The following is a 24,096-nucleotide window of genomic DNA, read 5'->3' as shown; positions in this document are numbered from 1 at the left end:
GTGTGACTGGGGTTTTACAGTGCCCTTGTTGCCTAAATGTTAACCGTGTAGTCAGTGCCCAAGTTTTCTCAAAAGAGAAAGAACACAAGCTAACATGGTTCTATTTAATGCCTTTCTTCACTTGGAGGCCAATAAGCAAGAAATCCTTCCTGCAACACGTTGAAGAGCTTTGTACAAACAACAACCTAAAGTTTCAAGAGGAATTTTCGGTATGTTGCCAGCAGTTGTCACAACATTGGAAGACCTCCGGTAGTTTCCTGTGTCACATTTCAGGTCCACTTTAAGCATGCAAGGCCATGAAGGACCCTGGCCTTGATAATCAATACCCAATTACCAGGTTGATTGTTTAGATAGTAATGTTACCCTGGGTGGCCTTTGGTGCAACCTGATCAGAGTATTCACCTACTGTGCTAGGAGAAGGTGTCCTCCTTCAGGCCTCCCTGCAGAGGCAGCCTGGCCTCAGCTCCTGTTCTTTCACTCTGTGGACATGCAAATCCAGAGTGATAGATTCATTACTTTGTACTTGCATATAAGCTTTAGATCCTATTGTAAGTGTAGTTTTAGATTTAAATAATTGTGTTATATTTGATGAGCTAACACAATCAATGTTCAATGATCCCATACTGTATTTTGATGGACGCACATTGAATATTGGATATGAGTGCTACTTAGTGTTCTTTTGTGATGTAAACTGCTTAGGGAACAGAGCTGGACATTTGACATTTGCAGGTGCTACAAATATTATGACTACTTCCAAAGCTATCACAGTGCAGAAAAGCAACGTCTGAATCCAATAAGGTCTATTTCTAAGTTATTGTGAAATAAATGCTTTATCCCACTTGACGATATATACAACTAAGAGCTCATTGTTTAAATGATTTTAAAGTGGAAAATAATTTCAAGTTAAGTTTTATTATGTTTCTTCTGATATTATATTTTATGAATTATTATTCTATTGCATAGCAATAAAATTCAAATTATTTAGAAACATAAAGGTTAGCTCTGCAATCTATTTTAAGACTCATACTTTATCTAGATGACATGATTATTTTACATTGTGAAAGCAAAGTATGTTTCATATTGTATCCAGAACTCTATTTCTACTTTTTTTTAAAATAAATTTCTTAGTGTGTGAACTTCTGAAACAAAGAAACAGACAATTGTCTTGAACCATTCAGAATTATAAAATGTCAGTTTCTCAGGGAGTAATAACAAAAATGTGGGAAGATGAATGGAACCCCCTGTGGCTTGTTGGTTATGGTTCTTAGGTAATACTGGGCTGTATTTAGCAAAGTCAAGGGAACCAGAAAGTTCCCTTAGCATTTATATAGAAAGAAATTATAATTTTTCAGAAGCAAAAGTGTAATTTTACTAGAAAAAGAGAAAATATAATCAAATTATTCATGCCTAAGTAGAAGAATAGTTGTATTGGCAAATGTGTTTTCATGTATTAAAAAATCTCTAGCCTAACCTTTTTGGGAGGCCATGTTGTTCTTTTGTGAAAATAAAAACCAACCAACCAAACAAACAAACAGAGAATATTATTATCTATTGCTTTATTGAGTTTGTTAATCAAAATTATTTACCACAATAAGCATATATATTAGATGTACAAATTTGGCTAATCTTTTAACTCATGCTCTATTTTCTTATCTTTTAGTTATTTATTAGGGTTCATATTATGGTACACAATTTGACACACAGTGTATTTGACACACTGGGATTCATCAGCTTAGTGTTTATAAGTTAAATGACATTAGACAAGTTACCTAATCTCTCTGCCCCTCAATGTCTTCATTTGTAAAAAGATAATATCTATCTGATTGAATTGGGAATACTAAAATTCCTAGGTTCAGGATTGTAAAAAGTGCTTGGCACAAATATCACTTACTCTGTTGATAAATTCAACCACACATAAATTCAGATTAGAGGAAGAACTGTAGCTGCGAGACATGTTTTACACAGGACAAATGTGTCATGATTGAGATGTGCATAAAGATGTGAGAATCAATGCAAAATGCTCGTTAGGAAAGGCTAATGAATATTGTGATGTCTAAGAAGAACAGTAGCATGAGCCGAATTCCAATGAGAAGATAAAGGGAACTATTCCAGAGAGAGAGAATCAGTTAAAAAGTGTGGGGAGACCGAGTAATTGGCTCATCTTGTTCCCATGAGAAGACATCAAACAGGAGCAGAAAGAGCTACCTAGGGAGGCTCACTGAGGCTCTATGCCCTAATAGCAATAAGACCACCCAGTACCATGATGCTACTCAAACTACCAGCCTGGTAACTGCTTGTTGGTAGTCAAAGCCAGAGTCATTTGAAAGTATAAGTGGAAACTTATATGTGAAATAATTCCAAACTGTATCTTTTTCAAGTCAATTCCCAACCCATCTTTCTTCACCTTTCCCTTCCTATGCCTCTAGGATCTTGACACAGAGAAATTATTTGGGGGGGGTCTCTTCATTTTGTTATCTTTTTATAAGACTTGCTGCTTATATGCTACCATCTCCACGATACGTACCCATATAAAAACAACTGTTTAGAAGCTTTTTTTTTTTTAGGAGAATGGAGAAAGGAGAATTAATGACTCAAATGAAATAATTTATAATTGCATTAAAAATGGAAAGCATTTTAATTTCTTTATATAACTTGGGATAATTTTACAAATGGTAATCATCATCCTAATAAAGTATTCGCCATATTTTCTTGCACCAGCTTTCTTAAAGAAGCTTCCATGAGAAGGAGCAGGATATACAGAGTGCAGCATTTTTCTTTTAAGTATCAACAGTAGATCTTCCTGACCCTTCATCTGTGTCTGATCATTCTAAATTGCACCTTTGCATTCCATTATCAATTTAACAAGGCCAACTGAGTGCAGCATTGACCTTTGACATCTTCTCAAATTGACCAGGGTTGCACCAATTAATAGGCATGAAATCACACTGTCTGGGGAGAAAAAACAAAAAATAAATCATTCAACTCCTTTCTTCCCTCTAAAGGAGTATTAACATATTAAATAACAGTTGCATCCACCTGATGAAGCCATGGGTAGCATGTGGCATATTCATGCTCTCCAGAGTTCGATGAAACTATCTCAAGGGAAAGCCAGTAATAGTCTGGCTGATCAAAATAATTCAGAATAGTAATGTTGACATTTAGGGAAAATCATTACTATTCATTTGACATTGTTTCTATATCTACAATGGGAAATTTTTAAATAAAAATTTAAAAATGTGGCCTAGGAGAATAACTCTGCAACAGAAACTGCATGTCAAGCACAGGACAAGGCTCGGGATTCAATCTCCAGTAGCAACGACACAAAATAAAAAGTAAATTTTTAAAAAATTATGGCTAGAATGACAGCTCAGTAGACTAGCCTTGCAAGCAGGAAGAACTGAATTAGATTCCCAGAACTTATGTGAAAAAACTTCCCATGGTGGCAGGCATTCATAATCCCAGCACTGGGGAGATGGGCAGAGGTAGGTCTCTGAGGCTAGCTGGCCAGACAGTATAGCTTACTTGGCAAGCTTCAGTCCAGTGAGAGAGAGAAATTTAAATAATTTTAATAAAATAAAATTGACCTAGAGCTCCTGAGATATAACACCCAAGGCTCTCCTCTATTCTATAACATGAAGATGCACACGTTCTTGGGAACATACACAAACACACTAGACAAACAAAAGCTTTAGAATAAGGAATTGTGCTTTAATAAGAAGAATTTTATGTTTTCCAAGTTCAAATGTTTCAATGCCATTTTTCACAGGAATTACCAAAATTTCTTCAAGATCTCTCCTCAACTGATGCTGATCTCCCTTGGAACAGAGCAAAAAATCGCTTTCCAAACATAAAACCATGTACGTGCAATTCTCATTTGTATTTCTAACTACAAAGTATTTTAAAATGCCCACCATCTTAACTTTTAACTTTTATCGTTTTACTTACACTTTAATTGAATTACAATAATGCACTTTATTATGGTGACTTTCAAGTTGTATCGCATTTGCTTTGTTCTTAATTACTGAAGTTAATTTACATGGTTTTCGGTGTGTTCACACAAGGTCCATTTATGCAGGTGCAAGAAACTATAGATTGACCTGCATCTTAGCTTTGTAATTTAACCCTTTTAACATCTTCCTATGGAACATGTCTCAAAGGGAAGGGAAATACACATTTAGCTCTGTGTATTAGTTTTCCTTAAGAGCATAGTAGTCCTATGGAACATAAAAATGTCTTGCAAAATACTAGCTGATGATCAGAGTTGATGACCGTTGGCTGGAATTGTTTCTGCAAAGAGTCAGAGGCGTACTTTGCTATAGGACAACTCCACTTTTCAGTTCAAGGAAAGAAAACAGTTATTATTTTAAGAATTAGTGGTGGCTTATAGAGGAAGATTTGATATCCCTGCATTACTAATGTGTCTGTTACTGTCATGTTTGTATGCATGCCCCTGCTTCATAGAATTCTAATCCAATGCATTTTATGTTAAGAGGTTAAGAATTTTGATGCTCTGATACTTTGCTCCAATATACACTGGGATGCAGACCAGGTGGTACAGCCCTGTAATTTCAAGTAATTGGGAGGCTTGAACAGGAAGACTGAAAGTTTTGAAAACAGCCTTTTCTACCTAAGGAATTCCAGATTCACCATAGTAGCCTAGTGAGATCCTGCCTCAATATTTTTAAGGTTTTTACAAAGAATATAATTCATTGATACCTGACAAAAGGGAGTCATATGAAAGGGGAGGAGGTCCTCCCCTACTAGTGGACTTGGAAAGGGGCAGGGAGGAGATGAGGGAGGGAGGGTGGACTTGGGGAGGGAATGAGGGATACAGCTGGGATACAGAATTAACAAAATGTAACTAATGAGAAAAATAAAATTATGGAAAAGAAAAAAAAATAAAAAAAATATTAAAGAAAAAAGAAAACTTCCCAATGTGTACAAGCTTAGTGCTTCAATAAATAACCAAATATATTGAGGAAATTCCTACAGGTCTTTTAGCTAGGAAGATGTTAGTTTAGAGGAGACTATAATCCCATAAATAACTTATATAAGAAGAAGCAGAACACATCCTGATACTAAAGGATAAATTATTCACAAAGGCAACCAAATTTAGAGGATTGTTACATTAGAGGTTATAATCCACACAACCTGCAGGGCCTAGGAAGTAGAATAGAATGAAAAACAAATAGCATTAACTACTGGAAATTCGTTCTGCAATAAAATAAGTCATGAGGAAATGACAGCAGCAGCAAGATGAAAAAAACTGTGAAATGAGAAGTAAAGATTATGACTCATTTTCTAAATGTCTGAGGTCACGACCTTTTTCAACATGCTTTTTACTCTGACTTTAAGAAAATTAACTTGAGTTGGATACAAGTTAGGTTTAAGTGAAAATGCCTGTTTTGTTCGACAAATTTACACTAAATTTCTTCCAGACCCTTTGCAACATGCTTATTCAAGTGACAGTCTGTGTAAATAAATATTATACTCTTATCAAAAGACAGCAACCATGAATTCATTAGTATTTAGTTCTAGTTGCATTATACAGTTGAGACTAATTTGCAAAGTGTCAACACATGTAAGGTAACTTAAGTAAGTCTAACCAATTTCTAAGAGGTTGCTAACTTAAGGGATGAAAATTTGAGTTCTTTGCTAGTTTGTTATAATGTTTCATTCTTTTCAATGAAGATCAGTTTAATTATCTAGTCCCCATTTTGGCTGAAAGAAAATTTAGGCCATCTGCTTATGTTTTTAATAATGAGAAGGGGACAAGAGTGGTTGATGCAAGCAAATATTTAACCTTAAAACAATAAAAAGGAACAAGGAGCACAAATATCTCAAGCCTTCATACTGAGGCTAAGATTAAAAAAATAATCCCAGGATTATTGCATCCCAGAATGCAGTTCTGTTTTGTTGCTGTCTGTCTTTGTGACTACCAATATACTATTTGTCTGACACTTCCTCGTGAAGCCATTAGAAGGATTTGATAAAAATAGTCACATAAATCACTGTATCCAGTATTGGAACTCATAAAGAATTCAGCCAATGTTAGCCCTCATGGTTAGTAATCAATAGATCATTTTCTTTTAATTGCTGATAACTTTCTGAGTGGATAAGACCATGACACCTGCTGGGGCACTTGATTCTTAAAAGAGCAATCCCCCATCCCTCCAGGACTAGAAGTCCATGCGTGATGTCATAGCCATGTCTATAGGAAGGACAGCATAATTTCACACACAAGTCCACACAGAGAGGGTTACACAAACACTGGGTGAACAAGCAAGATTTTGTTGTTATGTATTGCCATTGTGCTTGCACACAAAAGTGGAAAAAAAACAGTGAGACTGGAAAACAGTGTCTCTCCTTGCAGCGAATTAATATATTTCAATAGAATCTGAAGTTTTGCTTGAGCCAGCTTTGAGTAGAGCTGTTTCCCCTGAGTAATGTCAGAAAGAGAATTTCAAATATCACAGTGCCTTTTGGAAGATATTAGCTTACAGGGCTTTGGGATACTAGAATTAGCAGCTAGTACTTGCAGAAGTGATTTGCAAATCTCTGTCTGACGGGACACTATGACCTTAATATGCCAACACCATGAGGAAAAGATCAGCGTGCTGTTGACTCAGCTCGTTATAAACAGACACACAGTGAACAGCAGCCCGGTGGCTTCCCTGCCCGAAGTCTGAGGCACTTACACTGTCGTTGGGCATATCATAAAAAATTCTCAGGCTCACTGACATGTAAATATTTTCGCAGAAATTTGTTTAAGCTTGAGGAATCTCAAAATTAAATTGCAATGACCATAACTCTTCACAATATAACTAAAGCGTTTTAAATAATTAATGTTCGTATACGTGTAAACTTGGAGAATGTAAGAACAGTATCAAATATTTCCCGTAAGCTTTCATGCTTCAAGACAGCTATACAACATAAATCTTACAATTGCTCTGGTGCAGTCGAGGCGAGTAAGAACCAGGGAAGCCAAGTGTTCACTGGAGACTGTGTTAGTGTTCACACCCACACCTCTTCTATTGTTCTTTCATGACTAAAACAAAGCCTTACTTCTTTCCTTTTCCCAGTGTTAATTATCCAGAATCTGGCAAAGACTAAGCAAATACTGACCCCTGAGCTGCATAACCCAGCCAAACCTCTGAAATATTCTATCAAAGATATTTTGTGATTCCCATGTTAAAAGTTATCAGTAAACATTACAGTTATAAAATCAACTTGGTAGAAATCCCCCAAGAAAATTTCTGGCAGCCTCTTTTGGAAAACACCACTGAGCATGGAATATCTACTTGATGAAGATATTTCTTAAAATTGTCTCAGGAAAAACAACTACGAATTTATATTAAAGAAAGAATAGACAGGTAATGGGAAAGAATAAATGGCTTAAAAATAGACCTAAGTATATAGATAATCCAGTATATGCTAAGAGTAATATTTTAAACAAAAGATAAAAGAATGGAAATTTTTAAATGGGACTATCATGTTCCAGAGAATAATCAATAGTAAAAGATAAACATACACATCATTTAAAAAAATCTGAGTGCATGAAATACTGATATATAAATTAGAAAAACGCATTCAAGATTCAAGAGTCTGTGGATAAATATTAGTATAATAAACACTGTAAATAAATAACATGTAATCTAGAAGCCTTAATTTAAAAAAAGAAATTTGGTTACAATACAATAAATAAAGGACTATTAAGTCAGTGACAATTGGTAACCTAAGAAAACTTTAATACATATGATAAAAATCTGTTTGTAGCCTCAGGATACAATTTTTTAATTAAATTTTTATTTTTTTATCTTAATTACAGTTTATTTACTTTGTATCCCAGCTGTAGCCCACTCCCTCATTCCCTCCCAATCCCAGCCTCCTTCCTTCATCTCCTCCCATGCCCCTCTCCAAGTCCACTGATAGGGGAGGTCCTCCTCCCCTTCCATCTGACCCTAGCTTATCAGGTATCTTCAGGACTGGCTGCATTGTCCTCCACTGTGGCCTGGTAAGGCTGCTCCTTCCTCAGGCTGGTCAAAGAACCAGCCAATAAGTTCATGTCAGAGATAGTCCCTGTTCCCCTTACTAGGGTACCCACTTGGACACTGAGCTGTCATGGGCTCCATCTGACCGGGGGTTCTAGGTTATATCCATGCATGGTCCTTGGTTGGAGAATTGGTCTCAGAAAAGAACGCTATGCCCAGATATATTTGCTCCTTGTGGAGCTCCTGTCCCCCCTAGGTCATACTAACTCCCCCTTCTTTCATATGACTCCCTGCACTCTGCCCAAGGTTTGGATATGAGTCTCAGTATCTGCTGAGACTACACTGCTAGGTAGAGTCTTTCAGAGGCCCTCTGTGGTAGGCTCCTGTCCTGTTACTTGTTTTCTCCTACTTCCAATGTCCATCCCCTTTGTCTTTCTAAGTGAGGATTGATAATCTTACCCCGGATCCTCCTTCTTGGTTAGCTTCTTTAGGTGTTCAGATTTTAGTATATTTATCCTATCTTATAGGTCTAGTATCCACTTATAAGTGATTATATGCCATATGCTTCTTTCTGCTTTTGGGATACCTCACTCAGGATGATCTTTTCTAGATCCCACCATTTGCCTGGAGATTTCATGATTTCATTGTTTTTACTTGCTGAGTGAGTACTCCATTGTGTAAAAGTACCACAATTTCTGTATCCATTCCTCCGCTGAGGGACATCTGGTTGTTTCCAGGTTCTGACTATTAGAAATAAAGCTGCTTATGCTACAAACATGGTTGAGCAAATGTCCTTGTTGTGCACTTGGGCATCTTTTGGATATATACCTAGGAGTAGTATAGCTGGGTCTTGAGGAAGCGCTATTCCTAATTGTCTGAGAAAGCGCCAGATTGATTTCCAAAGTAGTTGTACGAGTTTACATTCCCACCAGCAATGGAAGAGGGTTCCCCTTTCTCCACAACCTTTCCAGCATGTGTTGTCACTTGAGTTTTTGATCTTAGCCATTCTGATGGGTGTAAGATGAAATCTCAGGGTTGTTTTGGTTTGCATCAGGATACAATTTTTAAAGGAGAAAAATATTAAAAGATTGTTAATAGGAGAAGCACTTGAAAGGAGCAGTAAATATAAGCAAAGTAATACTTGACTCAAATTTTTAAAAAGTTAATAAATACTATGACACATCCATGTGTGTTTGTCAAAAGGATGCTTCTCTTTTGAGTTTGAAAAACAAGAAGAGAAATGTTCAGCTACTTAAAGTATTCACTGATAAAACTGAGATAATTAGACAGTAACTTTCAAGATATGAAGAATACACCTGTGATTTGGAGATCTCACTCCTAGCAATATATTGTAAAAATGTAGTTTTACAAATGCTCTATTATGTTTTCCATCATTTTGAATAACAAGGGGGATCAATTTAAGCCATAATTAAGTAGTTATGCTTTCTTAAGAACACAAATTGATATATTTGTGACTGTGTAGATAGAGTGAGAAAAAAGAAATTTAAGAATAGGGCATATGTCACAATACTTGCAGCAAATTTGTAATAATATGTGTAGGAATTCTACAATATATGCACTATCTTATTAATTGATATTTTGTGTAATAGAAACAAGGGTCATAGGGGAATATTTTTAAAGTGCTATACACACATATGAATTGGAATTGTTAGATCATGAACTTTTATATTACGTTCATAGTGTAAATGTCTTGACAATTTGAAAATCTAATTATGATGTCTCCTGTTTTTTCTTCAGACAATAATAACAGAGTGAAGCTGATAGCTGACACAAGCACTCCAGGATCGGATTACATTAATGCCAGCTACGTTTCCGTAAGTTACTGTTTTTATAGATGATACATTTTGATGGAGCATAAATACTAAAGTTTTTAGATTCTTAAGGCAACAAACTCATTAAAATACAGTGAATGAAACATGCTATTTTCCTAATAGCAACTTGACGTACACATAATTCAAAGATGCGGGTATGAAAACTTTTTTATTTAATTTTTTATATTTTATTCACTTTATTTTTAAATTTTCTTTATTTAATCATTTTTTTTTTTAGCTGTAGCACCCTTCCTTATTCCTTCCTAATCCCACCCTCCCTCTCTTTTCTCCTCCCATGTCTCTTCCCCAGTCCACTGATAGGGGAGGTCCTCCTCCTCTTCCATCTGACCCTATTCTATCAGATCTCATCAGGACTGGTTATATTATCTTACTTTGTGGCCTGGTAAGGCTGCCCCCAACTCAGGAGAAGGTGATTAGAGAGCCAGCCACTGAGTTCTTGTCAGAGACGTGTCAGAGTTCATGTCAGAGTTCATGTCAGAGACAGCTCCTGTTCCCCTTGCTAGGAAACCCACTTGGAGACTGAGCTGCCATAGGCTACATTTGTGCAGGGTTTCTAGGTTATCTCCATGCACGGTTGTTGGTTGGAGTAAGTCTCAGAAAAGACCCCTGGGCCCTTACATCCTGATTGTAGCCACCTCCCTCATCTCTCCCTTGTCCCATCCTCCATCTGTCTTCCTCCATTTCCCCCTCCCCTAGTCCTCAGAAAGGGTGAGACTGTCTCCCCTACCATCTGATTGCACCTTATCAAGTCTCATGAGGACTACCTACATCTTCTTCCTCTGTGGCCTTACAAGGACTCCCCACCAAAGGGAAGTGATCAAATAGTGGGCTGCATTATCTTCTCATTATTTAATTGCTGAGGTAATCCTCTCAGATATAGCTCATGGGCAGTTCAGTCTCCATATGGGTTCCCCAGTAATGGGAGCAGGGGATGTCTCTGACATAGACTCAATGGCCAGCTCTTTGATCACCTTCCCCTGCCAAGGTAGCCTAACTAAGCCACGGAGAAAGAGGATCTAGCCAGTACTGATGAGACCTTATAGGCTAGGGTCAGATAGTAGGGGAGGAGGACCTCTTCCATCAGCTGACTAGGGAAAGAACATAAGGAGGAAGAAGAAGGAAGGCTGGGAACGAGAGGAGATGAGAAAGGGAGCTACAGCCTGGATCCAAAATGAATAAATTGTAATAAATAATAATGGTAATAATAATACTTCAAAAAGAAGGGGGCAACAGAGTCTATGTCAAAGATAGCTCCTGTAAGCTCCCCTTCTAGGAAACTCACATGGAGACTGAGCTGCCTATGGGTTACATCTGAGCAGGGGGTGTAGGTCCTCTCTATATATGGTCCTTGGTTGGTGGTATGCAAGATTTTAATTCATTATTTATTTCACTAGTTTGTGCAGACAAAAATTTCTTCTTACTATACCTGATCTTTGTACCATTTCACATGCTTTTATTAATATTTTCTCTGAATACAAGGTCAGCTAATCTCTGTCAAAGAAATATCAGTCAAATTGCCAGATATGTTCATACACTATAAAAAGTTGTTACATACTCTTACTTTGAGATAGAAAGTCCATCAAAATGATGATGATGATGTAGAGTGTATACTTCATGTAGTATCCTCTCAGTAAATATAAGGGAATCAACATGAAAATAATTGTGACATGCTCAGTGTAGTCTTTTCAATATCAAAGATAATACATTATTACTGAGTCATGTTGAAAACTGGATGAAGTGAATTTGTCTTTTCTTCCTCTTTTCATTCTGGTTCTTTGTTGTTCCAATATTCTTCACTCTCCTGGGTAGTCAGAAACCTCTATTCATCTAGGGCCTCAGCTTGGCTGACATTCTTACACTTTTGGAATGGAAAGAGACCTTTTGGTCTGTGACACTCAAATTGGAAAGTTTTCTAAATACCATTGGAAAGTAGTTGTTAGTGACTTCAGGCTCAATTCATTAATTTCCTTGTAAGGTTGATGACTTTATCTCTAAGCAGCTCAGTCACACAATTTCAAGATAGTCCTTTCATTTTTCGCTTTTCCCACTGGCTTCAGTTGGAATAGTGATATTAATCATTTTCCTGTGAGCCGGCAGATACTTGAAGACTTCCACGGTTGTGCACAATCTTCAGTTTTATATTATTTTCCTATTCTTAGATATTTTCCTACTCACTGGCCTGCCACTTTCTTCAATGTATTTCAATTTATTTGAGATCCTTCTACGATACTTCGTCCTTTTTTATGTATTGTACTTATTGTTTCTGAACTTCTGTGAAGTGGTGTGAGTATAGATTTCATTTTAATTCTTTATTAGTCAATATTAACTCTAAAATTACAATCAGACATTGGGTCTCATTGTCAATGGAGTAGATAATGGAGAAGTGAAGACTTCTTCACACAGCACTTTAGGGAGTGTCTAGAGGAGACAGGAATTTCACGCTGTTTTGATGCTAGATCTTTAGGTCTCTGTCCAAATGACCATTTGAATCTAATGCTTTATTCATTTAGTAAATGATTGAGTCCTTGTGATGTGTAATTCTTCAGCATAAATATTATGCTGAAGTTTTATGTTTACTAATTTTAATTTTAGGCTAGGCCTGTTTAAGTATCACTTTATGCATTAATGCCTAGATATCTAGATTTTTAAGTATAACCACTCTTCTAGTGATCAAATAAATGCCTTGCATTATTACAGAGTAGGATAAGGCTAAGTCATATACTATTTTCAATTTTCCAATGAGTATATCCAAATCAATACCTCATTTTCTGAAATGTTATTCCAAATATGGAACAAATGGTGGAACAGGCTATGATATGGGCTCACAGAAACTGAAGCAGCAAGCACAGGCCTGCACTGGTCGGCACCAGGTCATCAGTGTATATATTATGCTTGTTAGCTTGGTGTTTCTTGTGGGACTTCTAACAGTGGAAGCAGATTTGACTCTGACTCTTTTGCATGCTCTTAGGACTCTTCTTTCTATCAGGTTTCCTTGTCCAGTCTCTATATAAGGGTGTTTGCCTTATCTTCTTGTTTTTTTTTTGTTTGTTTGTTTGTTTTTTTTGTTTTTGTAGAATTTGGTTGTTGTCTTTTGGAGTCCTGCTTTCTTTTGAAGGGAAATGGATGGGGAATGGATCTGGGAGAGAGGGGAGGTGGAGGAGAGCTGGGAAGAGTGGAGGAAGAGGAAATTATGTTCAGGAGGTATTGTATGAGAAAGGAATCTACTTTGAATTTAAAAGAATAAAAAGGAAACCATTGATGATTTCCAGTAAGCACGACAGAAGCATTCAGATGACAGGGCAAAGCAATATTTAGAAACTTCTAGTGTTGTCTCTAAATAGTATAGTTGTCCATAGGCAACCATTAGCAAGTGATGAGATGGTTTAAGCAGGAGCTAGGGAGGTGGCTCCATAGTGAAGAGCACCTGTGCTTCTTGCAGAGGACTTGGGTTCTGTCCCAGCGCCCACAGGATGGCTCACTATGATGTGATGCTCTCCTCTGAGCTCAGAGGGTACAGCCATGCACATTATGCACATGTACGTATTCAGGTCAGTGCTTACAGACATAAAATAAATACATACTTTGTAAGAAAGATGGCTTAAACAATCTTTTGGTTAATTGGAAAGCCTAGTGTGTTGGAATATAAAATATTGTGATGTTAAAATATATGAAATATAAAAAAAAAAACAAAATGAATAACCAACCAACTCACCCAAGAAGTTCCTGTGACGTCCACGATAAGCAGGAACAGGTGAAAGGACTTCATGTGAAAGCTGGCTGGATTATGGAAGTCTACTGTATTGTTAATATTTGCCAGGAAGTCATCCTGTACTGGAGATACCAGAAATGGGGAAGAATGTATAACAATGATACTGCAGTGTTTTTTCACGCCTCTACTGGGTCTTTCTTTACCTTGGAAAACACGGGGCACTTCAGTTTCTCCAATTTACCAGTTTTGTTATGACACTTTCAGTGGAAAGTTGATAAAGTATCCCAAGGGGCAAAAGACAGAGGCCAAAGCAGCCTTGGCATTCTCTCTCTCTCTCTCTCTCTCTCTCTCTCTCTCTCTCTTTCTGGGATCAAAGGTAAGAGGACTAAAGGGAAGCAACAAAATAACTTGTCTGTGTGAAGGAAAACAGGCTCCAGGGACAGGAGTTACAACCAGAATCATGTAGCACCACATAGCCATGTTCCTCTGTCCTCAGCCAGGCTGGAAAATTGTCTTTCTTTAGCCAGGACTTAGTGACAAGCCATAAAATTTTGATAAGGGATGAAGGGGATGAGAGATTGTAGCCTCACAGGCAGCTAATTGTGTCGATACATCTAGAACAGTTCAGAGGGAGGAATGGTAAAATGAGATTTACGGACGAGAGGGCATCTGCCAAGCCTGATGCCAGAAATGCTCCACCAGCAGCTTTTAACCACGTGTGTGCTGTGTGTATTATTAACAATGACATGTTGGGTTTGGAGCTACTAAGATGAAAGATTAAATAATAATGTATTTGAACTGAAAAAGAAAAAAAATTCTGCTTTGTTGTAATACTTAAATTGCTTTTTTGACATAGTCTACATTACCCGGGGCTTGGCAGACAGTGAGCAAAGGGTTCACTAAAGGGTGTACTTTTACTGAGATAGGTGGGAGTGATGGACATGTACTTCAGAGCAGGGCTGCGCCTCCATTCTCTGTCCTTCTGTGTCTGTGACCCCGGGCACTCCAGACGTCCACATCTATAACTGGGGAACAAAAATACTTCCTTAAAGGCTGCTGCAGGTTTAAAGAAGTTAATGTATGCAGGCAGCTAATCACAGGGTGTGTCACAGCAGGAGCACCTAATGAATGGATGTTACTTTTGCTGTAGAGGGTTTTTAGTTCAGTAGGTTTTCCACTTCTCGGCTAGTAACTCACAGGCAAGGCTAAAGGGGCACGGTGGAGATGAGGGAGGGAGGGAGGGAGGGACTGGGAGGGAATGAGGGATCGGGACACGGCTGGGATACAGAGTTAATAAAATGTAACTGATAAAAAAAATAGAATAAAATAAAATAAAAAAAAAAAAAAGAAACTCACCCAAGGGCAGCCATGAAAACTGCCATGGAGAGTCAATGATGACACTGAGAACTGAAATGTGCAACGAAACTCATACTACATTTTCTAATTATTTTATAGCTTTAACACCAGTTGTATTTTCAAATTCAGAGAAAGTTTCCTAGGTAATAGGTCTCTTCTCAGAGAAAGTGAATTTCATACATCAATACTCAAAGCTAGAGGTTAAGTAGTAAAAAAAGAAGTACTGTGCTCGCCTGACTCTAATAAAATAGGGTCTCAAGCCTTTTCCCTAGCACATTTCACGTCTCTTTAGCCTTCCTTTAAAATCAAGTTGCTTAAAGCAGAAAAAAACAACTTAAATCTAATTGTCCTCTAAATACGAAGAGCAAGGCATAAATGGGGATGTATAAATGGTGTATAAGAGAGATTAAAAAAAAACTTACACATCTAAAACTCACCCTGTCAATGGAAAAGGTGATTAAAACACATTTGGCTCCAAAGCCTTCATGGACCACCAACACCTTTGTCTTCTCTAACACATCTCTTTTAACATTTTTTAATTCAATTTACTCTTTGACAAAAAAAAAAGAAGGAAAAGGAAAGGAAAGGAAAGGAAAGGAAAGGAAAGGAAAGGAAAGGAAAGGAAAGGAAAGGAAAGAGGAAAAGAAAGGAAAGGAAAGGAAAGGAAAGGAAAGGAAAGGAAAGGAAAGGAAAGGAAAGGAAAGGAAAGGAAAGAGGAAAAGAAAGGAAAGGAAAGGAAAGGAAAGGAAAGGAAAGGAAAGGAAAGGAAAGGAAAGGAAAGGAAAGAGGAAAAGAAAGAGGAAAAGAAAGGAAAGGAAAGGAAAGGAAAGGAAAGGAAAGGAAAGGAAAGGAAAGGAAAGGAAAGGAAAGGAAAGGAAAGGAAAGGAAAGGAAAGGAAAAAAAGGCTGACAACAGCAAAAATAAAAGTGCACAAAGCATGTTTACCACCCAGGAAAATAAGGGTCATTTAGTGTGGTTTCTATAAATATGTGCTAAAACTTTTAAAGAAATGATACTATTTTTCTATTTTTCTATGTTTATGCTTGAGTTTCTGTAAAATGGAGAAACTCCTGGTGTGTGGTATTAATCAGTATCTAACCAAGTTGCCCTCTAAGGGTGCCTCCTTCCAAACCTGGCTTTCTAGTGAGACCACGTCCTCGCCCATAGTCCCTAAATAGAGTGGCTAAGCTGCTCTTCCTCATTGCCTATCTCTCTCCCTCCTCACTGACTCCACCAACTTATGACTGTGGTGTCAAGTATAGGACATGCTGTCTCTTTTTGTTTTAATCACTATTTCAAAGATTCTTAGATTAAACTCCAAAAACCACAACTGCTCTCTCAACACGACCTCTCTCCTAACTCTTGGTAATGTCAAAACCCATTCAGAATGTTGATTTCCTGCCACGCTCCTTATTTTCTTGATCTTTCTCAGTAACTTGCCCTCTGTTCACCATCATCACGATGTTTTTAGCACAGACCTCACCACCACCAGCAGTGTAGGCTCTCTACAATCTTCCAAACCGCTCCTCCCAGATCCCTTGACCTTGAAAACTCACCGTCTTTGCTGTAACCTGTAAATCTTACCAGAATTTCAGCCTGTTCCATTTCAACCAATACCTAACCTTCTTCTAAAGTTTATGTTTCATACTCTGTTATTTTGTTCCTTTTGTTTTTTTTTTATTTCTTTGATTATTTTTCTTCTCTCTGTCTGCATCCTTGATACTTAGTCTATCTTGTTTATAGAAACCTCTGTGTGAATTCTCCATTCCCCTAGATATGATTAGAGAAATTCTTATGATCAAACCAAGATGTGTACCAATTGACTCACCAGAGGAAAGTGGCTTTACTAGCTAAAGTGGCTTTATGAAACTCTTAGCATTACTAACTAGAGATTTTTTTATTAATTTTTATTTTTTATATTAATCTCAGGTTACTTACTTTGTATCCCAGCCATGGCTCCCTTCCTTATTCCCTCCCAATCCCACCCTCCCTCCTTCATCTCCTCCCTGCCCCTTTCCAATTCCACTGCTAGGGGAGGTCCTCCTCCCCTTCCATCTGACCCTGGCTTATCAGGTATCTTCAGGACCGGCTGTCATGTCCTCCTCTGTGTCCTAGCAAAGCTGTACCTCCCTTGTGGGGAGGGGGGAGGTAAAGGAGCCAGTCATTGAGTTCATTTCAGAAATAGTTCCTGTTCCCCTTACTAGGGAAACCCACTTGGATACTGAGTTGCCATGGGCTCCATCCGAGCAGGGGCTCTAGGTTATATCCATACATGGTCCTTGGTTGGAGAAAGAGTCTTATAGAGGACCCCCGTGTCCTGACATATTTGTCCTTGTGGAGCTCCTGTCCTCTCCTGGTCATATTGACTACCCATTTTGTCATATGATTCCCTGCACTCTGTCCAAGGTTTAGTTATGAGTCTCCGCATCTGCTTTGATACACTACAAGGTAGAGTCTTTTAGAGGCCCTCTGTGGTAGGCTCCTGTCCTTTTACTTGTTTTCTCCTACTTCCCATGTTTATCCCATTTGTCTTTCTAAGTGAGGATTGATCAGCTTACTCTGGGTCCCCTTTCTTGTTTATCTTCTTTAGGTGCACATATTTTAGTATGTTTATCCTATCTTATAGGTCTCTATAAGTGAGTATATACCATGTGTGTCTTTCTGCTCCTGGGATACCTCACTCAGGAAAAATTTTCAACTTCATATGGAAAAACAAAAAACTCAGAATTTCCAAAATGATCCTGTACAACAACATATCATCTGGAGGTATCTCAATCCCTGATCTCAATCCCTGATATAAGATGCAGAAATAAACCCACACACCTATGAATACTTGATTTTTGACAAAGAATCCAAAACAATTCAATGGAAAAAAGACAGCATCTTCAACAAATGGTGCTGGTCCAACGGGATGTCTACATGCAGAAAAATGAAAATAGATCCATATTTATTACCCTGCACAAAACTAAAGTCCATGTGGATCAAAGACCTCAACATAAAACCAGATACACTAAATTGATTAAAAGAAAAAGTGGGGAAGAGCCTGGAACTCATTGGCACAGGAGACAACTTCCTGAACAGAACACCATCAGCACAGGCTCTAAGAGCAACAATCAATAAATGGGACCTCATGAAACTGAAAAGCTTCTGTAAAGCAAAAGACATAGTCATCAGAACAAAACGACAACATACAGACTTGGAAAAGACCTTCAACAACAAAATATCTGACAGAGGGCTGATATCCAGAATATATAAAGAACTAATGAAATTAAAAAGCAACAAATCAAGTAATTCAATTAAAAATGGGGTACTGAGCTAAATAGAGAATTCTCTGTAAAGGAATATAGAATGGCAGAGAAACACCTAAAGAGATGCTCAAAGTCCTTAGCCATCAGAGAGATGCAAATCAAAACAACCCTGAGATTTCATCTTACACCGATCAGAATGGCAAAAGTTAAAAACTCAAGTGACTTGAACAAACTTTGGGTATATACCTAGCAGTGGTATAGCTGGGTCTGGAGGAAGCACTATTCCTATTTGTCTTAGAAAGCGCCAGATAGCTTTCCAGAGTGGTTGTACCAGTTTACACTGCTAGGTATATACCCAAAGTTTGTTCAAGTACACAAAAAGGACACTTGCTCAACCATGTTTATAGCAGCTCTATTTGTAATAGCCAGAACCTGGAAACAACCCAGATGTCCATCAATGGTGGAATGGGTACAGAAATTGTGGTATTTTTATACAATGGAATACTACCCAGCAATCAAAAAGGAGGAAATCATGAAATTTGCAGGCAAATGGTGGGATCTAGAAAAGATCATTCTGAGTGAAATATCCCAGAAGGAGAAAGACAAACATGGGATATACTCACTTATATAGACCTATAAGATATGATAAACATAATGAAATCTATACACCTAAAAAAGATAATCAATTGAGCGGACATGGGGTAAGATGATCAATCCTCATTTAGAAAGACAGATGGGATGTGCATTGAACGTATGACAGGAGTCTACTGAGCGCATCTGAAAGACTCTAACTAGCAGTGTTTTCAAAGCAAAGACTCATGACCAAACCTTTGGCAGAGTACAGGGAATCATAACAAAGAAGGGGAGTTAGTCTGATGGGGAAAGGATAGGAGCTCCACAAGGACCAAATATATCTGGGCACAGGGTCTTTTCTGAGACTGACATTCAACCAAGGACCATGTGTGGATATAACCGAGAACCTCCACTCAGATGTAGCCTGTGGTAGCTCAGTAACCAATTGGTTTCCCAAAGTGAGTGGAACAGGGACTATTTCTAACAGGAACTCAATGACTGGCTCTTTGGTCTCCCCACCCCCGAAGGGAGGAGCAGTCCTGTTAGGCCACAGAGGAGGGCTTTGCAGCCAGTCCTGAAGATACCTGATAAAACAGGATCAGATGAATGGGGAGGAGGTCCCCCCTATCAGTGGACTTGGAAAGGGGCACGGTGGAGATGAGGGAGGGAGGGAGGGACTGGGAGGGAATGAGGGATCAGGACACGGCTGGGATACAGAGTTAATAAAATGTAACTGATAAAAAAAAAAAAAACTCAAGTGACAACACATGCTGGAGAGGTTGTGGAGAATTGGGAACCCTCCTCCATTGCTGGTGGGAATGTAAACTTGTATAACTACTTTGGAAATCAATCTGGCACTTTCTCAGGCAACTAGCAATAGTGCTTCCTAAAGATCCAGCCATACCACTCCAAGGCATATATCCAAAAGAAGCTCAAGTACACAACAAGGACATTTGCTCAATGATGTTCCTAGCAGCTTTATTTGTAATAGCCAGAAACTGGAATCAACCCAGATGTCCAACGGAGGAATGGATACAGAAATTGTGGTATTTTTACACAATGGAATACTACTCAGCAACTAACTCTCAATTTTTAATCATGTCACCATCCCCTAACCCATTCGATTCCCTGCTCTAAGGATTATTTCTTTCGTTCTCTCATCGCCAAGGTCTGTTCCACATGCCTACCTAACTGTGTTGGCTGTTCTGTCTTGCTGATATAAAGGCTGCCTCCTTTTCTTCACCTGCATCCATAGAATCACTCCTTCTTCGGTGGCCAAGACAAACTACCCAGTCTCTAATTAGCCAGTCCCTCATCTCCACGAACATAGACTGAGAATTTTCTGTTTCTCTTCTCCTACATTAGTGTTATTCTTTGAGAAACCCAGAAAATATATTGCAATTTCCTTCATCTTGCAGAGAAATTTCAGAATATTATATTAGAGGTTTCTACATCCATGTTCATTCTGTTGTTGCTTTCTTTTGTTGAAGATTTTTTAACTTCTTAATTTTGTGTGTGTGTGCATGCCCGTGTGTATTTTTATGCATATAATGTGTTGGGGTAGCTGCCCGTGGGAGCCAGAAGAGACCTGGAAAACCTTGGAGCTTGAGTTACAGGTGCTTTCGAACATCTTCGTGTGGGTGTTAGAACTAACCTCTGGCCCTCTGGGAGGCTATGAAGCTCTCTCAACTGTTGAGACATCTCTCTAGCTTCCCTCCTCATCCTCTTTTCTGAGACAGGATGGCCTGGTACTCACTGGGTAGCTGAGGCTCACTTTGAGCTCCTGCCGTGCCTGACTCCACACCTGAAGCTTTGGGATTAGTCACCTACACCAGCACACCCAACCTTTCCACGTAGAGCAGTGCCCCTTTCACACTAGAGTCCCTTAGGGAGTTCTCTGTGCTCACCTCTCATTCTTTTTCTTCCTTAGCTATTCAGACTATTCAAATCATGCTTTGATGCCAAGGAAGCTCAAAACACACAAACCATCAACTACACAAAACAAAACCAAACAAACAAAACCAAAAATTTGCTATTTATGAGATCAGCAGCTAGCTACTCAGGAAGCTTGCTTGCATCTGATGTTAGCCCCTCCACCCTTTCATCAGATCTGTCAGAATCTCTGGACTTTCCTCCATACCACACTGGTTATTGGTCATCAGATTGATCTGCAAGGATTGGGCTGATCTAGATCACAATCCTTGAATTTACTGTCTCCTTCTGCACTCATGTTCCTGATGAGCTAAGTTATTCAGATGACTGCAAGTAACAGTATCTTCTACTTAGAACTTCTTCCTTAATTCCAAACCCAATGCATATGCCTAGTTGTGTAACATTTTAACTTGAATATTTAATAGTTGAAATTTAATATTTTCTATTTGAACTACTGATATTCCATACAAATTCCTGGATCTTTAAGTCTTCCTTTTCTTCCTTCGGTGTCATTGTTTGGTTTATCTGTTCACCTCATGCCCCTTACATAATCTACTATCAAATTCCTTACACAATATTAGATTGTGAGGTTTCTAGTCACAATGAAGTTTAGAGTGTCTAAGGTTATTCACCATTCAAAAGTGGACAATATTTTTAAATAGCCACATCATTTACAACTAATGTATTTCTAGTATTGCTTAAAAGTAAAAATACACTAGTACAATGTAAATTCTGATGCTGTGTGTTTAATTGCATCCTTCTAGGGATATTTATGTCCAAATGAGTTTATTGCTACCCAAGGCCCACTGCCAGGAACAGTTGGGGATTTTTGGAGAATGGTATGGGAAACCAGAGCGAAAACATTAGTGATGCTCACACAATGTTTTGAGAAAGGACGGGTGAGTTATATGAAGTATCTTCAACAATGTGCTGTTTTACAGTTGTATTAATATTTGTGAACATTCCAGCTAGTCCTGTGCATAGATCATCAAATAAATCTATGAGTACAGCAGCCTTGCCTTAGTGGCCTTGATGATTTTGAAGAGCAGCGGTATAATGGCTCATGACTGCTGATTTTCTCTGGATGCAGATCAGATGCCATCAGTATTGGCCGGAGGACAACAAGCCAGTGACAGTCTTCGGAGACATAGTAATTACAAAACTTATGGAGGACATTCAGATCGATTGGACCATCAGGGATCTGAAAATCGAAAGGGTAAAAATAAAATAAAAAAGAGGAAAAGTGAAGATAGTGTAAAATCTGACTGACCTAAATTTATAAAGTAATCAGTTATCCTTGCACAGATAGCTGTATATCTGACCGTGCTTTCCCACTGTTATATAAATGTTTTGATTTTGATGCATGCACTGCAGGATGCATTTTACTGTCTCTTTCTAAGTCATGCCATTACAGTATATCTCAAACAATTAGCAAACTCGTGGGTTGGAAAATAAATAGGAAAAGGAAGAAATTCCTAGAGTACTGGGTTTGCTTTATGAAACTGTATTATTTAAGAAAACAGTTTTCTATACCTTCCATCTCTGAGTCCTAAACACTTGGGGTGTGTTCAAGTTTATGCTCATGTTTATGTACAGGTGTGTGTATATGTTCCCCTGTACATATGACTACATGTGCTTGAAAGGATGTGCATGGCCAGTGGACAATGTTGGAAGTCTTTCTTTGATGGCCTGTCACCTTTCTCACTTCCACACAGAGATTCACAGTGAACCTGAAGCATATCAACTTCTTTAGGTTGGATGGCCAATGAGCTTCAGTGGTCCACTTGTCTCTGACCCGGCCTCCACACTCTCACAGCATTGGGGTTCATAGATGTATGTCACCGTGCCTGGCTATTCATGTGGGTGCTGGAGATCTAAAAGCTGTCATGGCAGCTGTCTCCTCAACTCTTGATTGTCTTCTTAATCCAGAACTCCCAGGGAAGAGACAGTACTGGCAACCACTGTGTAGCGTCATTCCCTTTCTGACAGACCGGACACTCAGTGCCCTCACTTTATATAGATAATGTATTTATGTATTTGTTTTGTGTGAAATTGTTTTAAAATCTAAGCTCTGCAGAATGTTACTCTATAGTACAGTGTATTTTATGCTCTGTCTTCAAATCTGTTTAAAGTTTTTACTGATACCATTTACACATAATTGTATAACGTATCATAACACACCATTTTCCTTTTTTCTTCTTTTGTGTAGTACTGGGAATTCATCCTAGACTCTTCTGTATGCCAAGCAAAAATTTCCCACTGAGCCACATAGGCAGCCTCGGTCCTGTTAATTATGACAGTAAACAGGTCTCTTGTTAGAAATTATGTAAGCAGAATTTGTTCTGTTTAGGAAAAGGTAACCTTTATAAAGTCACCCTCCTGTGAAAGCCAAGACATCAGTTACCTTTGTTTGCCTGTCGGTTAACTCATTTTATCATTCGTTAATCTGCCACCCTGTCTAGCATGGAGACTGCATGACCGTCCGGCAGTGTAACTTCACTGGGTGGCCTGAGCACGGGGTTCCTGAAAATACCACCCCTCTAATCCACTTTGTGACGTTGGTGAGAACGAGCAGAGCACACGACACTACTCCTATGGTTGTGCATTGCAGGTGAGTGAGATGCTGCAGAACCCACCGACTGCTTGGAATGCTCTGCAGTCTGATGGCGCCTTGTGATGATCATGATGCTATTTTATGTGCTTATGGAAGATGAATTTAGAGTCATTTGAGCAAATAATGTCCAAGCATTGTGTTGCCCGTGATAAGCCAGAATATAGCTTTCTAAAAGTCTATGTGGCAGAAGATGAGTTAATGAGTCACAAACAGAAATTCAATTTCTATCAGTTCAAACTTTACTTTTTTAATCTATAGATTATACTTCCCAAAGGTCTCGAAATCATTTAAAAATTCTAATCCATCACTTCGCATGTGTGTGTATTTTTGATTAAAAGCTGTAGAATTAAGGCATCTTTCTATATCTAAACACAGTTTTGGTAAAAATCAATATGCAGAGAATCTCCAAATAACAATCTACTCCCCGATGAGAAAAGAAACTTCCCAGAATGACGTATCTGTGCCACACCCCTCTATCATCTACACCATGAACGTGGATCAGCCTTTGCTGAAAAATGCCCCTGTGATTTCACCCTCCTTGCAGCGCTGGGGTTGGAAGAACCGGAGTGTTTATTGCACTGGACCACTTAACCCAACATATAAATGACCACGATTTTGTGGACATATATGGACTAGTAGCTGAGCTGAGGAGGGAGAGGATGTGCATGGTACAGAATCTGGTAAGACACCTCAAGACACCTGGTAAGCTGACACTCAGTTCCTGGTGGCCAGCTCTAGGGTTTCTACATGGGGACAGCTTCCTGACACAGCCTGCGGCTGATAACCCGTTTTCCTCTATGATAAATCCTGAGTGCGGGGA

At 38.5% G+C, this 24,096-nt stretch overlaps 1 protein-coding gene across 1 annotated transcript in view; it reads left to right on the top strand.

Annotated features, from left to right (window-relative positions):
* Positions 1-24,096, top strand: part of Ptprq (protein tyrosine phosphatase receptor type Q) — a 191,558-nt gene that overhangs the window by 162,336 nt on the left and 5,126 nt on the right. Inside the window, exons 37-43 of the mRNA XM_060376921.1 lie at positions 128-209; positions 3,767-3,857; positions 9,750-9,826; positions 21,427-21,561; positions 21,753-21,878; positions 23,125-23,273; positions 23,821-23,956. Coding sequence (XP_060232904.1) covers positions 128-209; positions 3,767-3,857; positions 9,750-9,826; positions 21,427-21,561; positions 21,753-21,878; positions 23,125-23,273; positions 23,821-23,956 — 796 coding nt within the window. The remainder of the gene's footprint in view (positions 1-127; positions 210-3,766; positions 3,858-9,749; positions 9,827-21,426; positions 21,562-21,752; positions 21,879-23,124; positions 23,274-23,820; positions 23,957-24,096) is intronic.

Source organism: Meriones unguiculatus, chromosome 2, assembly GCF_030254825.1.
Source record: "Meriones unguiculatus strain TT.TT164.6M chromosome 2, Bangor_MerUng_6.1, whole genome shotgun sequence".
Taxonomy (NCBI): domain Eukaryota; kingdom Metazoa; phylum Chordata; class Mammalia; order Rodentia; family Muridae; genus Meriones; species Meriones unguiculatus.
Note: the sequence above shows the minus strand (reverse complement) of the source record. Positions and strands in the feature narration are given on the sequence as shown.